The following is a 27,695-nucleotide window of genomic DNA, read 5'->3' on the forward strand; positions in this document are numbered from 1 at the left end:
TCTTCTTCCTGACCTCTCCGCCCCCACCCCACTCCGGCCTATCACCCTCACCTTGACCTCCTTCCACCTATCGCATTTCCAACGCCCCTCCCTAAGTCCCTCCTTCCTACCTTTTATCTTAGCCTGCTGGGCACACTTTCCTCATTCCTGAAGAAGGGCTTATGCCCGAAACGTCGATTCTCCTGTTCCTTGGATGCTGCCTGGCCTGCTGCGCTTTTCCAGCAACACATTTTCAGCTCTGATCTCCAGCATCTGCAGTCCTCACTTTCTCCTCAAAGTTCTGTTGTAGGTAATATGTTCATCCTCACTTTACCAAAACTCAGTTTGTTATCATTTGGCAAATTGTGAAATTTTACTCCAATTTAAGTGTCTCATATTTATTGGAAAAAAGTGGTCCCATGACTGATTCCAGGGGTAACCACTCTTCTCTGCCAATCTGGAAAAACAATTGACTTGCTGTTTTCTATCCTTAAGCCAAATTTTGGTCCCTGGTCCTTCTAGTAAGCGATTACATCTTTTAAAAGAAGACTTGATGAGTTTCTGTAGTACATTTTATATCTGGTATGCACTGCTGTTACTGTGTCAGTTCTGGAGGGAATGAATATTTGAGGTTTTGACTGGATATCGGGCAAGTAGGAAGTTGAGTTGCACTCCTGATTTGTGCCTTGTATTATGGTGGACAGCCTTTGGCAAGTCAATAGTTGTTACTTGCAGACTTTCCAGCCATTTGTAGACAGTATATTCATTGGTGTTGTTCGGTTTCTGGTCAGTGAAAACTCCCAGCATGTTGATGTTGACATAATGTGATTCAGTAATAATTATAATTGAGTGTCACAAGGAATTGGTTGGATTCTCTCTTGGCATTGATAATTATTTGGTACTTGGCACTTGTCAGTCCAAGTTTGAATGTTATCCATGCTTCATTCATATGGTCAAGGACTACATATTTAAATATCCATGGAGGCACCAATTGTTTTGCAATGATCAGCCAAAAATCCTTACATCCGATGTTATGATGAAGTGAAGGTCATTGATGAAGTAACTGAAGATGATTGGACGAAAGACTGAGGAACTCCTACAGTGATGTCCTGTAATTGAGATAATTGACTCCCCAACAATCACAACCATCTTCCTCTGTGATAAATATAATTGTGACTAAGGAAGAATTTTCCTTGGATTCAATTGTAAAATTTTGCTAGTGCTTCTTGATGTCACACCAGGTCAAATGATGCCTTGATGTCTTGGGCAGTTATTCACTTCACCTCTGGAATGCAGCTCATTTGTTCACTTTTGGGGTCAAGATTATAATGAGGTGAGTTGACTGGCCAGCATTGTTGAAATCGGTACTAAGTATCAGTGAGTGGGTTATTGCTGCTTAGATATTTTCTAACTTCCTGAGCTATTTTTAACACCCCTCGAATGAATGGGACTTGAACCTGGGCCTCCTCAGTAGGGACACTACCACTACCCCACAAGAACCCCTGGTTCTAAATGTGAGGTGTTGCATTTTGATAAGGCAAATCAGGACAGGAATTATATATTTAATGGTAGAGTTCTTGGGAGTGTTGCCAAACAGTGACTTTGGGGTGCAGGTTCATAGTTCCTTGAAGGTGGAGTCACAGGTTGATGGGGTAGTGAAGAAGGCATTGGTCAATCCAGTGAGTATAGAAGTTGGGCGATAATATTGCAGCTGTTTAGAGTATTGGTTAGGCCACTTTTGGAATACTGCATTCAGTTTAGGTCTCCTTGCTGTTGGAAAGGTGTTGTTAAACTCGAAAGGGTGCAGAAAGGATTTACAAGATATTGCCAGGGTTAGAGGGTTTGAGCTATAGGAAGAGACTGGGGCAATTTTCCCTGGAGTATCAGTGGCTGAGGCATGACTTTAAAGGTTTATAAAATCATAAGGGGTATGGATAGGATGAATAGATCTCTTTCCCAGGGTAAGGGAATCCATAACTAGAGGACATAAGTTCAAGGTGAAAAGAGAAAGATTTAAAAGAAACCTAAAGTGCAACATTTTCACTCAGAGGGTGGTGCCTGTATGGAATGAGCTGCCAGAAGAAGTGGTGGAAGCTGCTACAATTAAAACATTTAAAAGGTGTCTGGATGGGTATGTGAATAGGAAGGGTTCAGAGGGATCTAGATCAAATGCTGGTAAATGGGACTAGATTAATTTAGGATATCTGGTCAGCATGGATAAGTTGGATTGAAGGATCTGTTTCTGTGCTGTATGACTATAATGTGCTGGGCTTCTCAATCCTTGACTCCATAAATATATCCTGTTTTTTCTTGTTATTTGCTGAATTGTTCACCACTTTAGCTGTGATGTAGTGGGAATGCAGAGCCTTGATCTCTTCTATTGTTGTGGGGATTGCTAGCTCAATTCTTTCTGCTATTTAACATGCATGTAATCCTGTAATGTAACTTCAGATCGGTACTCTTTGGTATGGTTGCACCTGCTCCTGCACTTCCCATTGCACCAGAATTGAACCCCCAACGTACAGTCAAACAACTCAACAACAGACCCTTCAATCCATGCTGAACATGATCCACAACCAAAAGGAGTAGAACAAATGCTGGGTCACGAGTTTCCAATTGTCTGGATGCAGTTCTGCTACTGATGACCTATAGTAATTTCTGGATAACAATTCTGAAATCTAATTCTGAATCTGTCCCTTCTTAGGACAGTGGTGGTGCCACAAGCATGATGGAGGGCTTACTCAGCATGAAGATAAACTTTGTCTTAACAATTCATAGCTCCTTGAAAGTGGAGTCGCAGTGAAGAAGGCGTTTGGTATGCTTTCCCTTATTGGTCAGAATATTGAGTGCAGGAGTTGGGAGGTCATGTTACAGCGGTACAGGACTTTGGTTAGGCCATTGTTGGAATATTGCGTGCAATTATGGTCTCCTTCCTATCAGAAAGTTGTTGTGAAACTTGAAAGGGTTCAGAAAAGATTTACAAGGATGTTGCCAGGGTTGGAGGACCTGAGCTACAGGGAGAGTGAACAGGCTGGGGTTGTTTTCCATGGAACGTCGGAGGCTGAGGGGTGACCTTATAGAGGTTTACAAAATTATGAGGGGCATGGATAGGATAAATAGACAGTCTTTTCCCTGGGGTCGGGGAGTCCAGAACTAGAGGGCATAGGTTTAGGGTGAGAGGGGAAAGATATAAAAGAGACCTAAGGGGCAACTTTTTCACGCAGAGGGTGGTACGTGTATGGAATGAGCTGCCAGAGGAAGTGGTGGAGGCTGGTACAATTGCAACATTTAAGAGGAATTTGGATGGGTATATGAATAGGAAGGGTTTGGCGGGATATGGGCTGGGTGCTGGCAGGTGGGACTAGATTGGGTTGGGGTATCTGGTCGGCATGGACGGGTTGGACCGAAGGGTCCGTTTCCATGCTGTACATCTCTGACTCGATAATAGATGTGTAATGGTCATTTGTGCCAATGCTGCTGTGGATTGCATGCATTTGAGACACATGGATTGATGACAAAGTCAAACCAGATTTTCCCTATATTGGATCCCCTCATCATCTGCTGGACCAGTCTGGCAACTATGTCCTGTAGCACTTAACCAGTACAATCACTAGTGGTGCCACTGAGCAACTGTTGGTGATGGGTAGTGTAGTTCCAGATTACTTCCTGTGCCCTTCCTACCATCAGTACTAATTCTAAGTTATGATCGATGTGGAGGGTTATTGATTCATCAGTTGAGGAAAGGCAGTTGGCAGTAATCAGGAGGTTTTCTTGCCTATGTTTTGTTTGCTACAGTGACAGCTTATGGGGTCTTGGGTCAATATTGCAACATTCCCAGGTAATTCCCATCTGACTATATTCAATTATCTTGCCACATCTAATGAGTCTGGGAGAAAGTGAGGACTGCAGATGCTGGGATCGAGAATGGGGTGCTGGAAAAGCACAGCAGGTCAAGCAGTATCCGAGGAACAGGAGAGTCAACATTTTGGACAGAAGAGTGTCTGCCCAAAACATTGATTCTCCTGCTTCTGATGCTGCCTGACCTGTGTTTTTCCAGCGCCCCACTCTTGATATCTAATGAGTCAGTCTGCTGGCACACCCAGGAATGGTGTGGAGGAATCTGGGTTATGATCAGGTGAGTATTACCATATCAAGTTGTTGCTTGATTAGTCTGTGGGACATTTTAATACAAGTCTTCTGTTATGAATGAGGACATTGCATGATTGACTGGGTTGAGTGAGCTTTGTCATTTCCATTACCAGGTTGTCTATCCAGTTGTATTCCTTTCCATTTTTCTCTAGTAATTTGATACTGTAGAATGGCTTGCTTGACTTAAGACTGATGCATCAGTGGTTTAGGAGTCATGTAGGTCTGATTGGATAAGGGTGGCAGATGTCCTTCCCAAAAGGATGTTGAATCAGATGGGCTTTTACAATAATCTAAAAGATTCATGACCACCTTTCTGGTTTTTTTTAAAACGAGCTTGTCCTTAATTTAATTAATTAATTATTTGATTGAATTTAAATTCCACTGGCTGTCTTGGGCATTTTACAGGAGTATGTTTCCATTGTATTAGTCAGGCCCTCAGGAACATACATCTAATGAGTTGACCCTAGCCCTCCTATTCACTGATCCTCAGGTCTATTAAGTAGGTTTCATGGTATTTTTGACACGTTTTGATATCCATATTGACAGTATTCATTTTATTCCATTCAACCTCCTGTTGGTTCTTAAGAAAGTTCAGCTTGATCAATGAAGATTTACCTTTCACAAATTCGTTGGCTCTCCTTAATTAACTCAAACCTCTCTTGTTTACCCTGATTATTGATTCTAACTTTGTGTCCCCTGATATTAAATAGACCAACCTGTAGGTGCACACTGATAGCAATGTTTAAATATTCTGCATTGTCACACTCCAGACCGCAGGCACCTCCCTTTCCAGTCTAGGAAAGATTGGAATATCATGGGAAGCCCTTCCTCTATCTCTGCATCTAATTCCTTTTATTAGCCATTACGCAAGGCATTTGGACTAAGCAACATTTTCTCTTAAGCTTAGTCAACCTTTCAAGTATATCCTGCCTTTTCAACAAATTGCACTTATGTTGCATTTTTAATGTAATGAAACATGCCACAGTACTTTACAGGAACATTATAAAACCAGGTATGGAAAAGAGCCATAGAAGGAGCAAAAGCTCTGGTGACCAAAATCTTGGTCAATGAGTGTGTTTTTAAGGTGCACCTGAAAGGAGGAATATTAAGAGGTAAGGCAGAAAGGTGTCACGTGGCATTCCAGGTCTTGGTTCCTAGGCATTGCCACAAATGGTGGCAAAATCAAGATTGGAGGGCAGTGAGGCTGGAAGAGATTAGAGTTGGGAAGGCAGAGTCAATAGCAAGAGTGGGGAAAAAATATGTTCCTTGCTTAGTTGCAATAATAGATCAGCAAGATCAGGCTGTTCAATGGAAAGCTGGACTTGCTATGAGTTAAGACATGACATCAGGTTTACAGAGTGTAGACTGGGAGACCAGCTGAAAATGTGTTGCTGGAAAAGCGCAGCAGGTCAGGCAGTATCCAAGGAGCAGGAGAATCGACGTTTTGGGCATGAGCCCTGAATTCCTGAAGAAGGGCTCATGCCCAAACTGTCGATTCTCCTGCTCCTTGGATGCTGCCTGACTTGCTGCGCTTTTCCAGCAACACATTTTCAGATCTGATCTCCAGCATCTGCAGTCCTCACTTTCTCCTGGGAGACCAGCTGGAATTGCACTGGAACCTGGGTCTGGCGGCAGTGAAAGCATGACTTAGTTCATCTCCTGTTGAAACCGCTGTGACAGGCCAGGACAGGTGTTGTTCATAGTATCACTAAGAGGACCTGTGTAATATAAAATTTGTAGCTCCTCTTGGGATCAAATATGACAATGTTGCGAACAGACTGGTGTAATGGTTGTTGCCAGGGACAGGAATGGAGTTGGTATCTAGGGAATGGAGATCAGACTTGGGACTGAAAGCTTTGGCTTTGAATGTTTCCATATTTATTGGAGGAAATGTTTGCTCATCCAGTACAGAATTCCAGATAGGAAGTCTGATTTAATTTGGTAATAATGTAGCAGTTAAGAGAGATGATGGGAAAAGTAGAGCTGGGTGTCAAAATTATACTGATGAAAATTTACACTGCTGTCAGATAATGTTGCTGAGGGGTGACTTATGGTGAGAAACAGGAAAGAGGCACAATGTATTCTTACCAGAGGTAACAGTACAGGAGCAGGAAGAGAAGTTATTGCAAGTAATGCAGTGACTGTGATTAGGTAGGTAAGAATTGATCGAAGTTTGAGCAGTCCTACCCAGCTGAACACTGTGTGTTTGGAGGATTCTGTGGTCAACTATAGTAAAGGCTTCAAATCATTTCAGCAAGGAAAGTTATTGCGTTTGTCAGAATCAAATAAAATGTCATTTGTGACTGAGCTGTTAGTGTCATGGCACTGTAGTTCAGCAAATACAAATATCGAAATGTAAGACTGACGCATTGATTTGGGAGGCAACAACACATTCAAATCTTTTAAGGAGAAAAGGAATTGGAGGCGGCACGATCAGTTGTTGTAAAAATGAAGAACAAAGAACTATTTAAAGTAAACTTCTAAATCGGAAGAGAGCTAACTCTAATGGAAGTGAAAGGCAGTAGTAAACCATCATTGAAATTGCTTTACCATGAACTGCTTTTTTTGTTAAGCATCAATGAGCCAAGTATGGGCAGAGCTCATGAACAAATGAAAGCGTTTCAGTTAAACAAGTGTGGATTTAGTTTATGAAAGGGAACCAAAGATTGGGGAAAGCTGTAACAAAAAATTGGGTGTTCATTGAATGTTGCTTCTGGTAAGGGCAACAAAGTTGAAGACAGGATGAAAATCTGACTTCGTAACTACTTTTTGCAAAACCTTCAAAATTCTAGGATGCAACCCATCAAGACTTAGCAGCCTTTAGACCCTTTAGTATTGTTTCTCCAGTAACAGTTATAGTCTTTACCCATTAACCTCTAAGCCGTTAATTAATTTTGTTTTGAAGATTACGTGCATTCAAGGAAAGCCATTAAGTTTGCCCTTTTTTACCTTTTGTTCCTACTGTGTCCCTACTGGCTGCTGTTTGTTTATTTGTGCTTGTATACTCTGTCCCTTCCTTTCCCACTCTGGGTATCATTGTCAAACTCATTGCCCAGCAATGCTGCCCATGTCCTTGGCTTTGCAAGCCTGCGCGTCGCTCTTCTCCCACCCTCCTCACCATCACCACCACATGTACCTACTGTAATTATGCTTAAAGCTCTCTTTACAGCCCTAGTTATTTAGTGTACCATGAAACCAGTCTCAGCATGGTTTGAGTGAAGTCTGTTGAACCGAAAGTTTACCTCTACCCCAGTACTCGTGCCAGTGCCCCGTGAATTGAAACCTTTTCCTCCCACACCTATTTTTGCAGTCATGCAATTGATGCTCCTGACATTATCTTCTTAGAGGTTCAGCATTTCAGTGCAGCTCCTAAATGAACAAAACCTTTCAGTAGAATTTTTTCAGTCTGAATGATGCTAATAGGGCTAACACGAATGGCAACTTCCGCCCTCCCAGCCCACTTGATATTCCTCTCTAGCCCTGACGAGACATCCATAGTCCTGGCATCAGGCATTCTAAACAGCCTATAAGCATCATGTTCATGGCTGTAGAGAACAGTATCGATCTCGCATTATACTGTTGCCCTCTACTACTATATTGTTGTATCCTTCCCTCATTTGAATGGCTGCCATGGTGTTTTTGCAAGGTCATTCAGCCTCCATACATTCCTCATATGCCTCCTCACGGTTTGTAAAATCTCATTACTGTTAGACAGTTGCAGGGACTGAGGCTGTTTGAGAGCTGTCCATTGATCCCAATGTTTGGATGGCCGTAGAATATTTCCAATAGTGTGTCATTCTTGCTTTCAACTCTAAAATGGATTTAGTGCTTTCTAGCTGTACGTTTACTTGAGTCATCAGTAGTGGCACCCACTCCCTCTTTTTCTTTCTCTATCTCTTCTGAGCGCTTTTTAATATGCTCAAAGTGAAATACTGCACATGTCAAAGGTAAGAAATCAAAATGGTGCTCGAAAATGTCAGCAGATCTGGCAACATTTGTGGACTCTGATGTAGAGATTGCCATAGTGAAAGTACCAATTAATGATGCATGACATTTGGCTGTCAGGCTTTGTTTAAATTTTTAGGTAGGTTAACTCTGTTAAGGCCATGAGAAATCAACCAGTAAATGTCTGTCACTTGTTTTAGTTACAGAGTCACAGAGGTGTACAGCACAGAAACAGACCCTTCGGCCCAACTCATCCATGCCTACCAGATATCCCAACCTAATCTAGTCCCATTTGCCAGCACTTGGCTCATATCTCTCTAAATTCTTCCTATTCATATACCATCCAGATGCCTTTTAAATGTTGCAATTGTACAAGCCTCCACCTCTTCCTTTCGCAGCTCATTCCATACATGCACCACCCACTGCTTGAAAACATTGCCCCTTAGGTCCCTTTTATATCTTTCCCCTTCAGTTCTGAACTCCCCCAACCCAGGGAGGAGACTCTGTCTATTTATCCTATCCATGCCCCTCATGATTTTATAAACTTCTGAGGTCACCCCTCAGCCGTGGTGGGTGGCATGGTGGCACAGTGGTTAGCACTGCTGCCTCACAGCGCCAGAGACCCGGGTTCAATTCCCGCCTCAGGCAACTGTCTGTGTGGAGTTTGCACATTCTCCCCGTGTCTGCGTGGGTTTCCTCTGGGTGCTCCGGTTTCCTCCCACAATCCAAAAATGTGCAGGTTAGGTGAATTGGCCACGCTAAATTGCCCATTGTGGTAGATGTAGGGGAATGGGTCTGGGTGGGTTGCTCTTCAGAGAGTTAGTGTGGACTTGTTGGGCTGAAGGGCCTGTTTCCACACTAAGTAATCTAATCTAATCTAATCTAAGCCTTTGCTTCAGGGAAAACAGCCCCAGCCCACTCGGCATCTCCTTATAGCTCAAATCCTCCAACCCTGGCAACGTCCTTGTAAAATTTTTCAGGACCCATTTCAAGTTTCACAACATCCTTCCAATAAGAAAGACACCAGAATTGCACGCAATATTCCAAAAGTGACTGAACCAACGTCCCATACAGCCGCAACTCTGATACTCAATATCTCTGACCAGTAGAGGAAAGCATACTGAACACTGCCTTCACAATCCTATCTACCTGCGACTCTACTTTCAAGGAGCTATGAACTTTGTTCAGCAACACTCCCTAGGAACTTACCATTAAGTGTATATGTCCTGCTAAAACCTGCTTTTCCCAAAATGCAGCACCTCTCATTTATCTGAATTAAACTTCATCTGCCACTTCTCAGCCCATTGGCCCATCTGATCAAGATCCTGTTGTAATCTGAACTAACCTTCTTCTCTGTCCACTACACCTCAAATTTATGTCTCATCTGCAAACTTACTGTACCTCTTATGTTCACATCCATATCATTTATATAAATGACGAAAAGTAGAGAACCCAGCACCGATCCCTGTGGCACTCCACTGGTCACAGGCCTCCAGTCTGAAAAACAACCCTCCACCACTACTCTCTGTCTTCTACCTTTGAGCCAGTTCTGTATCCAAGTGGCTAGTTCTCCCTGTATTCCATGAGATCTAACCTTGTTAACCAGTCTGCCATGGGGAACCTTGTTGAAAGCCTTACTGAAGTCTGTATACATCATGTTTACTGCTCTGTCCTCATCAATCCTCTTTGTTACTTTTTCAAAAAACTTAATCAAGTTTGAGAGTCATGATTTCCCATGCACAAAACCATGTTAACTATCCCTAATCAGTTCTTGCCTTTCCAAATATGTGTAAATCCTGTCCTTCAGGATTCTCTCTAACTTGTCCACCACTGATGTCAGGCTCACTGGTCTATAGTTCCCTGGCTTGTCCTTACCACCTTTATTAAATAATGGTACCACGTTAGCCAACCTCCAGTCTTCTGGCACCTCACCTGTGACTCTCGATGATACAAATATCTCTGCAGGTTGAATAATACATTGCGTTTGTTCTTTCTCTCTTCAAAGAGACTCTCCTATGTGTTAATATATGTAGCTTTCAACAAACGTAAGTATGCCACATTGCAAACTTGACTAAATTGTAAATTGACTCTGAGCATACTTCGTTGCATCCTCCAAATTACCCAACAAATGTTGAGTTGCAGAATTCCATTTAATGTCAAATGATCTTGAGATTTGTAAGAGTCAGGTAGCGTCAATATCTTGTCAAAAACAGCTGAAGCAAAAGTCTATTTGACACAAATGACTGGTTTTTGAGGTGTGCAGCCTGCATACCTGGGATTACATTAGTCCAGAAATTCATATACCCCATTACTCATCTGTGTAATAGGCAGAACGTCGTTTTGGTTTGATGGCAGCATCCTGTTAGTGGCAAGCAACGCTCACGGTTTTACTGCATTTTAACAGTGTGAAAAACTAGTGTTAACTGTTGGACAAACATTTGAGATACTTTGAGGTGTGCAGCCTGCATATCTGGGATTACATTAGTCCAGAAATTCATATACCCCATTACTCATCTGTGTAATAGGCAGAACGTCATTTTGGTTTGATGGCAGCATCCTGTTAGTGGCAAGCAACGCTCACGGTTTTACTGCATTTTAACAGTGTGAAAAACTAGTGTTAACTGTTGGACAAACATTTGAGATACTGTACCCTTCCAGATATCTGAATTAGAAGCCACCCAATTGGCTCGATAATGAGATTGATAATGTGCTTAGAACGCTCAAGAATTTTTTTATCAGGAAATTGCAAACAATAACTTAAATATTTTGAGGTTTCCAGCTGGAATGTCTATTGTTTTAAGGGTAACTTTTTGATTTTGGGGACTGGCAGTGGCAGGGAAGTGGAGTTGTATTGGAAAAGAAGCACGTTTTATTTAAATTCTGTTGCTATTTTAAAGCAAAGCTCTTTAGATTAAACCCTTTTACAACATATTGTTACAGGATTAACCCTCTGTCTCTTGTGGAGATTGTTCTACATGTTGTGCGGCAAATGACAGGTGAGTCTGTTCTCCCCAGCATAGGCTCATGGGAAGGCCATTCAGCTTTCTGAACCTGTTCTATCACTCAGTTAATTATGGCTGATCTGAGCACCAATTCCATCTTTCTCTTGGCTCCATTGATCCTCAGCCTGAATAACTTTTTTGGGGAAAGAGTTCCATATTTCCACCATTCTTTTTGTGACCTCGCCCTGTGATGTCTGACTGTAACTTGAAGATTATGTCCCCTTATTCTGGACACTTTTTAGAAGAAATAGTTGATGCCCTATCAATTTCCCTAATCATCAACTCCATTAGATCATCCCTCAACCTGCTAACATGAAGAAAAAAATAATTAATCCAATCTATTTTTATAACTTAATCCCCATTAGCCCTAGCATCATTGTGCTGCATCCCCTTCAAGGTCAATATTTCCTTTCTGAGATGGAATGGTCCAGGGGTGGTTACCTGACTAGCAACTTCTATGTCCAAATTTTACAATAATAACTTGAATTTACCTTTAATGTAATAGAACGTCCCAAAATGCTTCACATGAGCATTGCAAAGCAAATTTGACAGAACAATATAAGATATAGAGGAAATGACCAAATGTTTTGCTACAGTGGTATATTTCAAGGAGCATCTAAAGCAATGAGAACGAGGGAGAGCTTGGGAACACCCAACTGAAGGCGGTACTGTAAATGGTCGAGCAATTAGAACATTATAGCACAGTACAGGCCCTTCGGCCCTCGATGGTTCCACAGGTAGGCGCAACAATCTGAAGCCCATCTAACGTACTCTATTCAATTGCCATCCATGCACCTATCCAATGACCATTTCAATGCCCTTAATGTTGGCAAATTGACTATTGTTGCAGGCAGGATGTTCCATGTCCCTGCTGCTCGTGAGTAAAGAAACCACCTCTGATATCTGTCCAATATCTATCACCCTTCAATTTAAAGCTGTGTCCTCTCATGCTAGTCATCGCCATCTGAGGAAAAAGACTCTCACTATCCAGCCTACCTAACCCTCTGATTATCTTTAATGTCTCAATTAAGTCACCTCTCAACCTTCTTCTCTCTAATGAAAACAGCCTCAAGTTCCTCAGCCTTTTCTCATAAGACCTTCCCTTCAGACCAGGCAACATCCTAATAAATCTCCTCTGGACCCTTTCCAAAGCTTCCACATCCTTTCTAAAATGCATTGACCAGAATTGCACACACTACTCCAAATGTGGCTGCACCAGAGTTTGTATAGCTGCAGTACGATCTCATGGTTCTGAAACTGAATCCCTCTACCAATAAAAGCTAACACCCCGTATGCCGCCTTAATAATCCTATCAACCTCGGTGGCAACTTTCAAGGATCTATGTACCTGGGCGCCGAGATCTGGATGTAGGTTTGTTCGCTGAGCTGAAAGGTTCATTTTCAGATGTTTCGTCACCCTACTAGGTAACGTTCAGTGGGCCTCTGGGCAATTCCTGCTTTCTATTTGTATGTTTGGGTTTCTTTGGGGTGATGATATCATTTCCTGTTCATTTTCTGAAGTGGTGATAGATGGGGTCTAACTCGATGTGTTTGTTGATAGAGTCCCGGTTGGAACGCCATGCTTCGAGGAATTCTCGTGCGTGTCTCTGTTTGACTTGTCCTAGGATGGATATGTTGTCCCAGTCGAAGTGGTGTCCTTCCTTATCTGTTAGGAAGGACACAACTTCGACTGGGTCAACACATCCATCCTAGGACAAGCCAAACAGACATGCACGAGAATTCCTAGGAGCATGGCATTCCAATCGGGACTCTATCAACAAACTCATCAAGTTAGGCCCCACCTACCACCCGCTAAGAAAAAGAACAGGAAATGACATAACCGGAAATGACATCACCACCCCAAAGAAACCTAAACTCACAAATAGAAAGCAGGAATCATCAACAGTGCTTTGCCTGGAGGCCCACTGAAGATGTTACCTAGTAGGGTGATGAAACGTCTCGAAATGAACCTTCCATCACAGCGAGCAAACCTACATCCGGAACCTCAACCTGAGCTACAAATCTTCTCAAAACTCGCCAAGATCTCTCCGCACATCTACACTACCAAGAATCTTACCATTAGCGCAGTACTCTGCATTCCTGTTGCCCCTTCCGAAACGAATCACCTCAGACTTTTCCACATTAAACTCTATTTACCAGCACTGCAGCTTATCTATGTCTCCCTGTAACCTACAACATCCTTCATCACTATCCACAGCTCTACCGACCTTAGTGTCATCCGCAAATTTACTAACCCATCCTTCTATGCCCTCATCCAGGTCATTTATATAAATGACAAACAACAGTGGACCCAAAACAGATCCTTGTGGTACCCCACTAGTAACTGAACTCTGGGGTGAATAATTCCCATCAGCCATCACCCTCTGTCATCTTTCAGTCATCCAATTTCTGATCCAAACTGCTAAATCATCCTTAATCCCATGCCTTCGTATTTTGTGCAATAGCCTACCATGGGGAACGTTATCAAATGCCTTACTGGAATCCATATACACCACATCAACTGTTTTACCTTCACCACCTGTTTGGACACCTTCCCATAGAACTCAATAAGGTTTGTGAGGCACAACCTACCCTTCACAAAATTATGTTGACTATCCCTAATCAAATTATTCATCTCCAGATGATTATAAATCCTATCTCTTATAACCCTTTCCAATACTTTACACACAACCGAAGTAAGGCTCACTGGTCTATAATTTCCAGGGTTGTCTCTTCTCCCATTCTTGAACAAGGGAACAGCATTTAATATCCTCCAATCTTCTGGCACTATTCCTGTAGACAATGACGACATAAAGATAAAGGCCAAAGGCTCTTCAGTCTCCTCCCTGGCTTCCCAGTGAATCCTAGAATAAATCCCATCCAGTCCAGCAGACTTACCATTTCTACACTTTCCAGACTTGCTTAACACCTCCTTATGTACCTCAATCCATCTAGTCTAGTAGCCTGTATCTCGGTATTCTCCTCGACCACATCTTTTTCTCGTGTGAATATTGATGAAAAGTATTCATTTAATGCTCCCCCTATCTCCTCTGACTTGACGCACAGCTTCCCACTACTATACTTGATAGGCACTAATCTTTCTTTAGTCATTCTTTTATTCCTGATATAGCTTAAGAAAGCCTTGGAGTTTTCCGTGATCCTATCCACCAATGACTTCATGTCCCCTCCTGGCTCCTCTAAGCTCTCTTTTTGGGTCTTTCCTGGCTAACTTTTAACTCTCAAGCCCCCTAATGGAGCCATCACATCTCATCCTAACATAATCCACCTTCTTCCTCTTGACAAGAGCTTCATCTTCCTTACTAAACCTCCCCCCCCCCCCCCCCCTATCCCACCAATAACTCTTGCCCTATGGTACATACGTATCCCTTTCCATCACTAATGTAAACATAAACAAATTGTGGTCACTATCACCAAAGTGCTCACCTACCTCTAAATCTACCTGGCCGGGTTCATTACCTAGTACCAAGTATAATGTGGCCTCGCCTCTTGTTGGCCTGTCTACATACTGTCAGGAAACCCTCCAGCACACGTTGGACAAAAACTGACCCATCTAAAGTACTTGAACTATAGTATTCCCAGTCAATATTTGGAAAGTTGAAGTCCCAATAGCAACCAACCTGTCACTCTCGCTCATCTCGAGGATCATCTTTGCTATCCTACCCTCTACATCTCTGGAACTGTTTGGAGGCCTGTAGAAAACCTCTCCTTTCCTGTATCTAATCTCATTAGAGGAGTCCTCAAACTTCCTTTCTGCAACCGCAATACTGTCCTTGACTAGCACTTGGCTCACCACCCCGTCTTTTACCATTTTCTCTGTTCTTACTGAAATATCTAAATCCCAGGATTTGCAATAATCTTTCCACTCCCTGCTCTACCCATGTCTCTGAAATGGCCACAACATCAAAATTCCAGGTACCAACCCACGCTGCAAGTTGACCCACTTTATTCCGAATGCTCCTGGCGTTGAAGTAGACACACTTCAAACCAACTTCTTGCCTGCCGGTGCCTTCTTGCGATCTTGAAATCTTAGTTCTGACTTCACTACTCTTATCCTCCCGTATGCTCAAACTACAATTTCGGTTCCCATCCCATCTGAATTAGTTTGAACCCACCCGAAGAGCATTACCAAATTTGCCCCTGGGATATTGGTACCCCTCTGGTTCAGGTGAAGACCATCCTGTTTGTAGAGGTCCCACCTATCCCAGAAAGAGCCCCAGTTGTACAGGAATCCAAAACCCTCCATCCTGCACCATCCCTGTAGCCACGTGTTCAACTCCCCTCTCCCTATTTCTTGTTTCGCTAGCACATGGCACAAGGAATGAAAGAGAGATAACAACTTTGTTCTAGCTCTAAGCTTCCATCCTAGCTCCCTGAATTTCTGCTTTATATTCCCATTTCTCTTCCTTCCTATGTCGTTGGTGCCTATGTGGACCACAACTTGGGGTGCTCCCCCTCCTCCACAAGGAACCCAAAAACACGATCAGAGACATCACAAACCCTAGCACCTAGGAGGCAACACACCAAATGTGAGTCTCTCTCATTCCCACAGAACCTCCTATCTGTCCCTCTACCTATGGAGTCCTCAATGACTAATGCACTGCTCCTCTTGCCCCCCTCCCTTCTGAGCAACAGGGACAAATCTGTGCCAGAGACCTGTGCCCCATTCCTTACCCCTGGTAAGTCGTCCCCCTGCCAACAGTGTCCAAACTGTGTACTTGTTGAGGGTAACGGCAACAGGGGATCCTTGCACTGCCTGCCGGTTCCCTTTCCGTCCCCTGACGGTAACTCAGCTAACTTCTTTTACCTGAGGTGTGATGACCTCCCTGTAACTCCTCTCAATAACCCCCTCCGCCTCCTAAATGATCCGAAGTTCATCCGGCTCCTGCTCCAGTTTCCTAGTTTCCAGTTTTTGAGGAACAGGAGTTGGGTGCATTTCCCACAGATGCAGTCAGCAGGGACACTACTGATGACCCTTATCTCCCACATTCTGTAGGAGGAATATTCAACTGCCCTAACCCCCATTCCCACTATTCTAAATTCCCAGCGATACTACTGAAAAACGTAAAAAAAGAAACCAATCAACTTACCGATTGATGCACAATTTTTTTTATTTTGGTTAGAAGAGGAGAACCGGTGGGAGACGCTACCTGAGTAGTGTTTCAGGTAAAGCAGCCACCCAAATATAAAGCCTCACTTATTCAGCAGTCCTGTGTCTGCTCCTACTCAGTTAAAATGAGGGATAGAGTCAAGATTAGAGTGGTGCTAGAAAAGCACATCAGGTCAGGCAGAAAAAGCAGGAAAAATCGACATTTCTGGCAGAAGCCCTTCATCAGGAATGAGCCTCTGAGGATGAGGGATGCTCATCCCTTGATGAGGAATACTCAAACTAGAATTAGAGGAATGCAAAGACCTTGGGAGGATTGGAGAAGGTGGTTACAGAAATAGAGAAGGGAGAGGTCATGGAGGAATTTGAAGAAAAGGATGAAAATGAGAACATCTCTGTGAGCAGAGGAATGAAATAGGACTTGGCGCAAGACAGGATTTGGGCAGCAGCATTTTGGGTGACTATGTTAAGAGGGTAGAATGCGGGAGCTAGGTGTGCAGTTAGTCTAGAGGTAAGGTGAGAGTGAGGGATTCACCCACAGCTGAGCTGCAGCAGGGTTAGAGTTGGGTGATGTTACAGAATAATAAATGGTCTAAATGATGGCATAATTACGTGATCAAGACTCATTTTGGGGTTCAATACGACTTTAAGATCCCAAACTGGTTTAATCTCAGACAGTTGCCAAGGTGAGAGCATATGTTCATAGTTAGGGTACAGAATTTGTAGTGGAGGCCAAAGATGATTAAATGCTTCCAGCATTCATTTGGAGGAAATATCTGCTCGACTACTACTACATATTTAAGAATTTCGTGTGGTGAAATTGGCCAATTGTGGACATGTGCAGTTATCACAACATTTGTTATGAATGTTTGAACACAATACTGTGCTCCAAATCGATGACATTAAACTGATAGATTAAAACCATCAAACCAAGTGAAGTTTGGGATCCTCACCGATGACTCCTTAGCTTTGTTTCTGCTCGATTCTTTGGTTTCATTCTGTTTGACTTTTCTGGAGCTGTTGCATATGTGCTAAATTAGTTTCTGCAAATTAATAGAAGCAGGGCTTAGAGTTTTATACATAGCTGTCAGCAACCAGGACTCAGACTGGGACAGAACTATATTTGTGATCAGGGTCAACAGCAATTGCTAGCTAGAAGCACTAACCCAAATATTATGAGATGTGAGGAGTGAGATCTTAATGTTTTAGTCAAGGAACTAACCCACTTATTATAAATTAACTGTCTCCCTCAGACTAGTAGAGGAGAATGTCTTTGCCATCACCTGTTCAAGACAGTAGAATTTTGAGACCAGCCAATGGGAAATGTAATCTATAACTAGATCACTGATCTTTGTCCTTGGTGATTCATATTAATTGTGCTTAATTGCAGATCCTAATGTGGCTCTAACATTTTTGGAAAAGACAAAAGAAAAGGTGAGAGCTTTGTGATGTATTGTATTGATTTTGTTCAATTTACTTTGTTTATTCTTTTTTTTTTGCTTACTTTGGTTTAGGTCAAATCCAGTGATGAGGCAGTGATTCTCTGCAAAACAGCTATTGGTGCTTTGAAATTAAATGTTGGAGATCTGCCAGTGACAAAGGTAAAGTATGATTCACAGTCCTTGATTTCATGTCTATGTACAGGAAAACACTTCAGAATGCAGCAAGGTTACACCACTGTATTTCTCAAGTTAGATCTTCAATTTAGTGTATACACAGCTGGAGCTGTGGAGTGGTATACTTTTAGTGAGCATAATTGTGCATTCATCACTCTATGCTTAGAGCATGAGAAACCTTCAAGGTCCTGGATTTTGGTGAAGCTGATTTCACTGCAAAGAGACTGTCCAAACTGAACTGGGAAAATTCATTGATGAGTAAGATGACAGAAGGTTCTGAAAATCTTGTGCTACAAGTAAAGCTTATTCTAATTGAGTAGAAACTGTACTTGCCAAAAACAATAGCTGTGGATAACTAGAAATCGAAGAGAAAAAGCATTTGAAACTGGAAAAATACAAAGAATACGTGTGAGTGACAAGACAGTAATTATAGTTACAAAAATAATTGCTTATCGACATGACTCTTTCGGTGCTAAAAGAGTATGTAAGTGGTAATGAATGTTCTTGCAATTATCAACAAACATCCCGATCTGTGACCTTTACGTTGGATCAGCTGAAGCTGATTGACCCCACCGCTGAGTGTGCCCCACCCCCCAAAAGAATAGTACTCCTGCAGCGATGTCCCAGGCTGAGATGTTAAGTCATCAATATATGCATCTATCCTCCTTTCTACTGGGTTTGACTCCAACCAGTGGAGAGTCCGTTAATGTTTTAGATCCAATATGACTCTTCAAAGCTTGTCTCAAGAAGTCATATCAGACAGGCAGTGTTAACTTTGTCTTTCCACTGTTGCCAAACCTGTTGAGTTGCTCCAGCAAAATCCGGCCTTTTCTTGGCTCATAAAGAGTACATTTTGATTGACTCACTTGATTGAATGTTTGTCAACAAAAATGGTGAATGGGAATCTCCCCATTTAGTATTTGTGTGGAATTTTAAGTATTATTTCATAAGGTCCCTCGAGATTGAGTTTAAATTGAAGGCAAAATATTGTGCTGGATAGGAAACTGATCAGAATGCAGTACAGATGAAGGGTAGATACACTGTACAAAATATGACTTAGATCCTGTGCAGATTTGTATTTTGGCCTCAGCTATTCATATTCATTAGCTATTTTGGAATCCAAGATTATGCATCCAAATTTGATTATGAAGAAAGGGAGGCAGTGTTGTATACATGAAATTGCAAAGGATTGAGATAAGCACATATAGAGTTAGGTTACAGATGAGCAATGAAACAAGAAAACAGATCAGAAGATTTAATGTGAACAGGGGCGATGTCACATGTTCTGTCAATAGCAATGTTGCCAAAATTGATAAGACATGTACTTTCAGGAATTGAGAAATATCAAATAGGAGATATCTCTGGTATTAGTTATTGGTTGCATAACATCCAAATCCTGGGGTCACAGTCCCCTGTTGTTTAAAGTTAAATTTAGCCTCTCTAATTTTTATTTTATATACTTATTCCTATCCCTTTATAGTTGTATGTCCAGGAATGATGTAAGCATGTTAAGAAGATTAACTTGAACTCAGTTAATATTCTTCCAGAAAACAATTGAGGAGGTGGATGAGATGCTGACTAACCTTCCTGGGGTTACATCAGTTCATGGACGATTTTATGATCTGTCTAGCAAGTACTACCAGATAGTTGGAAACCACGCTTCCTACTACAAGGATGCCCTACGGTTCTTGGGTTGCATTGATATCAAAGATTTACCAGGTAATTGCCAGCATTAGATTGAAAATAATTTTTATTGTTCTTACCATTTCCAGTATTTCTCATGTGGCAGGGGGTCGAAACCAGATTAGTCAGTCAGTATGTAGAGTGATTGAGGGAACATTTGAGGTTCAATCAAATGACTCTAAATAGGATGAACAGGCAGGGTCAAGTTAATGAACAGTGTGACTGGCACTCTGAAGTATATTTATTTCAGTGCAAGGTATATAACAGGTAAGTCAGATGAATTTGGAACCTGGGTTAGTACATGAAACTATGATGTTGCCATTACAGAAACTTGGTTGAGAGAAGGGCAGGACTGGCAGCTCAGTTTTCCAAGATTTAGATGTTTCAGACATGATAGTAAAGAATATGAGAGAGTGTGTGTGTGTGTGTGTATTTGGGGGCTCATGCAGCAAGGCAATATGGGTTTGAATTCAGGAATAAAAAAGCTGCGAGAACTATAAATGGGGTTTGATTGTTGGCCTCTCAATAGCCAGTAGGAGATGGTGGGTCAAGGAAAGATGGAGAAACTACATGGTTGTCAAAATGGGTGATTTTAACTTCCCCAGTAATGGCTGGGACCTCTTTAGAGCTCCAGGCTTAGCTGCGACAACATTTTTAGGTCCAACTAGGGAAGGCACTGTACTAGGCCTTGTGTTGGGAATGTGCCTAGCCAGGTGATCTAAGTCTCAATGGGCAAACATTTTGGGAACAGTGATCATAATTCCGTAAGTTTTAAGATAGTTGTGGATAAAGGTATGACTAATCTTTGGGTGAAAATGCTAAACTGGGAGAAGGGTAATTACAACAGTTGTGAGGCAGGATTGGGACAGCTGTTTTGAGGCTAAATCCTCATCTGACGGAGTCTTTTAAAGACCAGTTGATCAAATAATCAGGGCTAGCATGTTCTTGAGAAGTTGAAGTAAGAATGACAAGATTCAGGAGCCCTGGATGATGGGACATATTGCAAGTTTTTTTCAAAAACAAAAGTGCAGCATATTTAAGGTTTAGGAAACCAATCAGACAAGGACTTTGAGGAATATAAAGGGTGCAGGAAAGAACTCGACAAGGAATTAGGACTAAAAGGAGCCATGAAATGTCCTTGGCAAGTAGGATTAAGGACAATCCCAAAGCAGATTAAACATATAGGGAGCAGAATGGTAGCTAGGGAAAGGATAGGTCTACTCAAGGACAAAGAAGTGCATTCATGTGTGGAACCAGAGAAAGTAAGTGAGGTCCTTAATGAGTACATCACATCAGAATTTGCCAAGGAGAAGGATTTGGATGATGAAATCAGGGAGGGGATATGTTGATATTTTAAAACTTTGCTATTAAGAATGAAGAGTTGTTGAAAAATATTTTAAGGTAGATAACCCCCCCAGGGCCTGTTAGGATATATCCCAGAATACTGTGGGAAGGAAGAGGAGATTGTTGGGGCCTTGACAGAGATCTTTGTATCCTTTTTAGCCACAGACGAAGTCCCAGAATTCTGGAGAATAGCCAATGTCCTTCCTTTGTTTAAGAAGGATAATTATAGGCTGCTCAGTCTTGCATTAGTGGGGAAAGTATTAGAGAAGATTCTTAGGGACAGCATTTACTCACATTTGCAAACAAATGGACTTATCAGGGGTAGTCAGTATGGCTTTGTGCAGGGGAAGTCTGGTTTCACAAATTTGAGTTTTTTGACAAAGGTGATTGAGTAGCGCATTGGTTCTCTACATGGACTTTACTACAGCAAGTTACAATGTCACTCTGGTGGGCTGGTCACTAAGATTAAGTCACATGGGATCCACAGTGCTTTTGTATGTTGGATAGAAAATTGGCTTGGTCATAGAAATCAAAGAGTAATTGTGGATGTGTTTTTCTGACTGGAAGTCTATGACCAGTGGTGTTCTGCAGGAATCAGTGGTGGGACCTGTGTTCATATGCATGATTTAGATGAAAATGTTCATGGTGTGATTAGCAAATTTGGAGGGCAACATGAAAATGGGATTTACGGATAATGATAGTTGTCAACGGAAACATTAGGATATAGATAAGTTGGACAAAGAAATGGCAGAATTTGATCCAAGCAAGTGGGGTAGTGCATCTTGGGAGTTCAATGCAGGAGGAAAGTATACTGTAAATGGTACGATCCTTAGGGACATTGATATACTGAGGGATCTTTGGGTGACAACAGAAGTGTGTAAGCTCTTAAAGAATGCATATGGCATGCTTGCCTTCATTAATTAGAATTAGCTTTGTTTTCACGTACTCACATGAGTACGTGAAAAGTTTACAACTTGCCACTTACATCGCGAACTGAGTTACCAATATACCTAGGTACAGATTCTTAACTACAAATTCTTAGAAAAAAATTATTCAGAATTACAGACTTTTGCCCCCATCTTAGTTACAAAAGTATGAAGTCATAGGAATAAACTAGAGGAAAAAACCTTGGAATAACAGTACTTCCAACCCATTTGACGCTGGCTCCTGTCTTTTGAGGCCGCAAGTCCTCAATGACTTCACTCAAGGCTCCAGGATGGGAAGTAAGAAGAATGAACAGATGGAGTGGACAAGCTCTGGCTGAGGAGTCCTACCCCACCACCATCTTGATTGATTAATGGTCAGGGTGCTGACAATTAATGTTGCAGCTGTATAAAACATTCGCAGTACTGTGTGCTGCTTTGGTCATCATGTTATTAGCAGGAGGTGGAGACTTTGGAGAGGTTGCAAAAGAGGTTTACCAGGATGTTGCCTTGGAGAGTATTATACTGTGCAAACTTGGATTATTTTTACTAGAACACGAAAGGCAGAGAAGTCACCTTTGAGAAGTATATAAAATCTAGGCTTTCATAGGATGGATAGTCATCTGTTTTTCCCAGAGCGGAAATGTCAAACACTAGGAGGCATAGTTTTAAGGTGTGAGGGGAAAAATTACTAGAGATGTGTGAGGCAAATTTTTTTTGAGGATGGTAGGTGCCTTAGCCAATTGAGGTGTTCAACAGCCACCAGAACAAGCAGGGAATATAGGGATACAGGTCATGTACAGGTAGCTGGGATTAGTTTAGAATAGTATGATGGTTAGCATAGACATAGTGGGCCAAAGAGTTGTCCTTATGCTGTACTTTCTATGTTCTTGCCCAATTGTTTATGCAACAGGTTCAGCCACACCACTGTTGTCCTAATGGTTACATTTGTCCAATTCCTGCTCACTTTCTCCTTTTTCTTTGTATCTTGCAATCTGTCACTTCATCCTTTCCCCAGATAATAGCCCATGAAGTATGGTAACTAACTCTAGGAAATTAGCCAGGGCTCAGTCATAGCAATCCTGTCTCCAAGCCAGATGTCCATGGAATACAGAATCAAGATCTTCTCTCAAAACCTTTGAATAATGGTATTTAAATCTCTCAAACCTCCCTACTTTAAATAGAGCAAACCCAGCTTCTCTGTCTTACTGTTTAAAACATAAGAAAATTAGTTTCCGTGTCTGATTTTAAAGCAAAATTCAACTGCACGGTGGCACAGTGGTTAGTACTGCTGCCTCACAGCGCCAGAGAACCGGTTTCAATTCCTGTCTCAGGCAACTGTCTGTGTGGAGTTTGCACATTCTCCCCTTGTCTGCGTGTGTTTCCTCTGGGTGCTCCGGTTTCCTCCCACAATCCAAAAATGTGCACGTTAGGTGAATTGGCCGTGCTAAATTGCCCGTAGTGTTAGGGGCAGGGATAAATATAAGAGAATGGGTCTGGGTGGGTTGCTCTTCGGACGGTTGGTGTGGACTTGTTGGGCCAAAGGGCCAGTTTCCACACTAAGTAATCTAAAGTAATCTGTCTGGAGATATCAGTGTAAGGAACACCAAGAAGGGTTTCTTTCAAATTTGTCCTTTCATCCCCTGATTGGTTGTCAGAGTTTTATTTTTGAATTTTAATTCCATGCCCTCATTCTTATCTCAAAGGAAACTTTAGCCATTTAAATTAAATTCCATTTTTCATACTTTAGCCGCAAGAATTTCTCCCCCAGTTTGAGAAATAATTTTGAAATTTAGTTCAAGCTGTTCCTCTGCTATTTTAAACTGTTCTTGTTTCTTGTAAATCTTCTGGTGTAGATTTTCATTGGAGCACTGAATGTTTCATCACAGAGACTGCACCTCCATCTTATTGATTTTTCCATGTTGACTGGTTAAAGTTTGATTTTTGTCATTCTCTGATTCAGTTGCAGAGCATCAAGAGCGAGCTTTCACTCTCGGATTGGCTGGGCTTTTAGGCGAAGATGTTTACAACTTTGGAGAACTCGTGAGTATCGCTGTGCTAATGAGAGTGTTTGTTTTCTTATACACTTAGTGAAATTCTACCTAATGCTGAGGTTTTGCATTATGTTCTGTCCCTTTTCAGTTAATGCATCCCGTGCTGGAGTCACTGCGAACCACAGATAAGCAGTGGCTGATCGACACTTTGCATGCATTCAACAGTGGCAATGTGGAGAAATTTCAAGCTCTCAAAGCATCTTGGGGACAGCAGGTAAATAGTTTGTGAGGAGGAATGGAGAATCTGGAAGAGACAAAGGGGGTGGAAATGGTGTAGTAAAGACATGGGGCTGGTTGTGGATGGAAGGAGGGTAGCGATAGAGGGATATAAAAGTGGAGGTTGAATGAGTTCATGGGGGGCAAGAACAGGAAAAGGTGGGGAGGGGAAGAAGAGAGTGGAATGAGATTTAGGGTGGAATCAAAAAAATCAGTGAGTGGGACAAGATGGGAGGAGAGGTTGAGTTAGTAGTGCATGTTGGAGTTTGGGATGGTGGGGAGGAGTGTGGAGAAGGTCAGATTGGGAAAGGGGGATACAGAGAGTGCATAGTGGCTCTGGGGACATTAGTTAGGGCGCAGCAGTTTTGGAAATGCTGAATTTCATTTATCTTGTAATTGCAGCCTGACCTGAGAGCCAATGAACTGCGACTAATGCAAAAAATCCAACTCCTTTGTCTGATGGAGGTTTGTTGAATTTCCTGTCTCCTGACTTGTGCAGTTTTGCTTCTCCACCTACCCCCTCTCCCCCTGTCCCTGTAATAATCCCCTATATGGTTCCTTCTCAACAGTTATCCTAAAATCCATCCATACAGCATTTACCCCACACTGCATGAACCTGTGGTGAAATCTCACTTGTGATATCAGTGGTCCCTTTTGGAATATATGTTGGCTGTTCATTAATGGGGTCAGATCCTTTAAAATGTCATAGGGTTTTTTTTCTTCCTTTTAGATGACTTTCACCCGTCCAGCCAACCATCGGCAGCTAACATTTAAGGAAATTTCTCAGATTGCGAAAGTCCCAATCAGTGAGGTGAGTGCCTTTCTTGTGACTTTAATTTGCCCCAGCAATTGCAATATACAGTAACAGGAAACAATAACCACCAAAATAGAGGGCATTCTCTTTGCAGATGCTGGACCTGTGGACTAAATGATGTTTCTTTCCATGATTGCAAGCTTGTTAAGACTCATGAGAACTTCTCCCATCTTACTCCCTCCACTTGCCTGCACCTGAGCTGTTTTCATGTGATTGCACCTGACTGTGACCAGAATGTTGTGCTTGGAAGGATTGTCTGAACTGTTAGTTTTGTTGATCTAACAGGTGGAGCTTTTAGTGATGAAGGCACTGTCTGTCGGTTTGGTGAAAGGCAGCATTGATGAAGTGGATGAACGTGTTCACATGACTTGGGTTCAACCTCGAGTGTTGGATCTACAGCAGGTAAAACAAGAATAGCCTCAAGATGAAGAATCTCTGGCTATTGGAAAGTAACTCGTGATCAGTGACGACATTTTTCCAGTCATTTGATTTCTTGAAACAAGTAACTGGTTTAAAGTTTTTGTGAGGTGTAAAATTTAACATTGCTGATCTTCTGACCTGCATTGCTTGCCAAAAGTACCCTGAATTGTTTATTATATTTGCTTCGAGTGCCATAATTAGCCATTGATACAAGCAGAGTAATAACTACTGCCTCTCTGTGTTGCAGATTAAAGGGATGAAAGACAGATTGGATTACTGGTGTGAGGATGTGAAGAATGTGGCATTACTTGTGGAACATCAGGCACAGGATATCCTAACCTAACCATTGCTCTGTCTGGGATCACTTGACTGCTCTTTTTAAAATTAGTCAGTTTTCAGTAGGTCATTTTCAGAAATGAACTGTATTTTAATAACTTTTGGGACAGGAGAAGCAGCTTCACCAATTTCTATTCTTTCAAACCTCAAACAGAACCAGCTTTATTTTCTCAGGAGTGGTATATTTACCAAAGGAACAAAGTTTCATGTTTTAAAGCAATGTAGACCTGAACTTCACCCCTTTGCTCATTTAGCTGTTTCTGTGAATCCTTGCTTCAGGAGTTTTTTATTGTAGTTGTCTGTGTACCCACAAGTAATGCAGTGTAACAGTTATTACTGAGCCAGTAACCCAGAAACCTGGTCTAAAAATCCCCAACAGAGAAGCTTGAATTCAGTTTGAAAAACTTGGTCTTAGTAAAAGTGACTGTGAAGCTGTCAGATTGTCCTGAAATTCTATCTGTATCATTAATGTCCTTTAGGAAAGGAAGCCAGCTATCTGAGTCCAAAATATGACTCCAGTTCCATGTCAACTCGTTTTAATGTAGCCCATTTAAACTCTTCAGCATACAGTCAGTCCGAGGAGGTTAAGAGTTTTCAGCAAGAAATTCAACTGTGTCAAACTCGTTAGTGGTTCAAGAAAACCCACCAAAACCTCAAAGCAGTTTGAGATGGACAGTAAATACTGACCCTGCCTGTCAATGCATTTTGATAATGAATGGGTGAAAAAATTCACTACTAAAATAAATAAAATGTGAAGACACTCAGCAGGTCTGGCAGCATCTGTGGAGAAAGTGTTAATGTTGAGGCCAAAATGTTGAGGGTAAGTCATATATGACTCAGTTACCTGTGTTTCTCTATCGAGAGAAGCTGCCAGACCTACTGAGTTTCTCCAGCATTTTCTTTATTGCAGATTCCCAACATCTGCAGTATTTTGCTTTTATAACCATCCGTATTGTTCTGTGATCTGGGACTGGTCTGCTGCCCAATCAAGTAAAGGAGCCTCAAATGGTAAATTTTCCTACAATCTCCGTACAGTGGCTGTACTCCTGCCTGTCCCATTTTTTAAAGCTTTTTTTTTAGATAGGACTAATGAAGTTATTCCTAAAATCATGAGATGATATGATCCATTTTACAAGAATATTTAAGATGAAATAAAAATGTATTTAAAAATGTTCAGTTGTGTTCCTACTTGGAAGAAACCATTCAATACTGTGGGAAGTTCTTGATTTAAGCTGCTGTTTTTTGGACAGAAGAGTAACTTGATTTGCTTGCACCATTTTTGCTTTGACTCTTGATATTTGTTCTGAAGATTGTCTGTCTGTCTGTTCCTGCTACTCTGAAATTGGTGGTAATTTTTTCGAATTGATGTTTATAATGAAGGTTCAGTATTATGCTTTATTTTTACCCTAAGTCATTGTCGAACCTTTCCACTGGTTCCAGTTGAACACACTTAGTAAAAATTCTGAAGATCATTGGTTAACCAATGACAAGGTCTGGACTTAATCTGCTTGTGAAAGCCAAGATTACATTTTCCAAATTGATGTGGCTGTGAAGAACAAACTGACACAGCCACTTTGTAATAAGTGCCTTGTGCTAAAGCCTAACAGGATTTTCCCTGTTGGAGATTAAATCCATCTCCGGACATAGATTGGAACCACGTCAATTATATTGCTGTTGCAACATATCTTGGAACTTCACTTAACATTTCACAACATTTCCATGTTAAGAATAGCTGAAAATTCTGTCTGTTCTTGATATCATCCAGAAGAATTTAGCACAAAAGCGAACTGACAGATTAAAGCTGCCACATGGATGCTGAGAAAGCTTGGTCTTCCTATTATCTGGTGGCTGCCCAGATAGTATTTTCAATTTGTTGATGGTTTTTACTCATTCCTAATGTAAATGTTGTCCATGTATCTCTAGGATACTACTTTCTCACTTCCCTCTGTATTTTATAATATCTCCAGTTTTCATCTGTGTAATCCATGCCAATATTTTGATTATACTTACTCAGCTCTCCCTGTTTTTGTCTCCTCTACTCTCCCTCCTTTCCTTCACACTCTCATTCTCTCTCACTTCACTCTTTTTTT

The 27,695-nt window shown here is 41.7% G+C and overlaps 1 protein-coding gene across 2 annotated transcripts in view; it reads left to right on the forward strand.

Annotated features, from left to right (window-relative positions):
• Positions 1-26,777, forward strand: part of psmd13 (proteasome 26S subunit, non-ATPase 13) — a 28,844-nt gene extending 2,067 nt beyond the window's left edge. Inside the window, exons 4-13 of one of the 2 annotated variants that reach the window (XM_043705711.1) lie at positions 11,014-11,069; positions 17,590-17,633; positions 17,714-17,800; positions 19,363-19,534; positions 23,729-23,808; positions 23,908-24,033; positions 24,438-24,500; positions 24,766-24,846; positions 25,135-25,251; positions 25,517-26,777. In XM_043705711.1, coding sequence (XP_043561646.1) covers positions 11,014-11,069; positions 17,590-17,633; positions 17,714-17,800; positions 19,363-19,534; positions 23,729-23,808; positions 23,908-24,033; positions 24,438-24,500; positions 24,766-24,846; positions 25,135-25,251; positions 25,517-25,612 — 922 coding nt within the window. In that variant the 3' untranslated portion in view covers positions 25,613-26,777. The remainder of the gene's footprint in view (positions 1-11,013; positions 11,070-17,589; positions 17,634-17,713; positions 17,801-19,362; positions 19,535-23,728; positions 23,809-23,907; positions 24,034-24,437; positions 24,501-24,765; positions 24,847-25,134; positions 25,252-25,516) is intronic. The other variant, XM_043705712.1, reaches the window with a different exon arrangement.
• Positions 26,778-27,695: the final 918 nt, after the last annotated feature.

The sequence above is a fragment of the Chiloscyllium plagiosum genome, chromosome 16 (genome assembly GCF_004010195.1).
Source record: "Chiloscyllium plagiosum isolate BGI_BamShark_2017 chromosome 16, ASM401019v2, whole genome shotgun sequence".
NCBI classification, from domain to species: Eukaryota; Metazoa; Chordata; class Chondrichthyes; order Orectolobiformes; family Hemiscylliidae; genus Chiloscyllium; species Chiloscyllium plagiosum.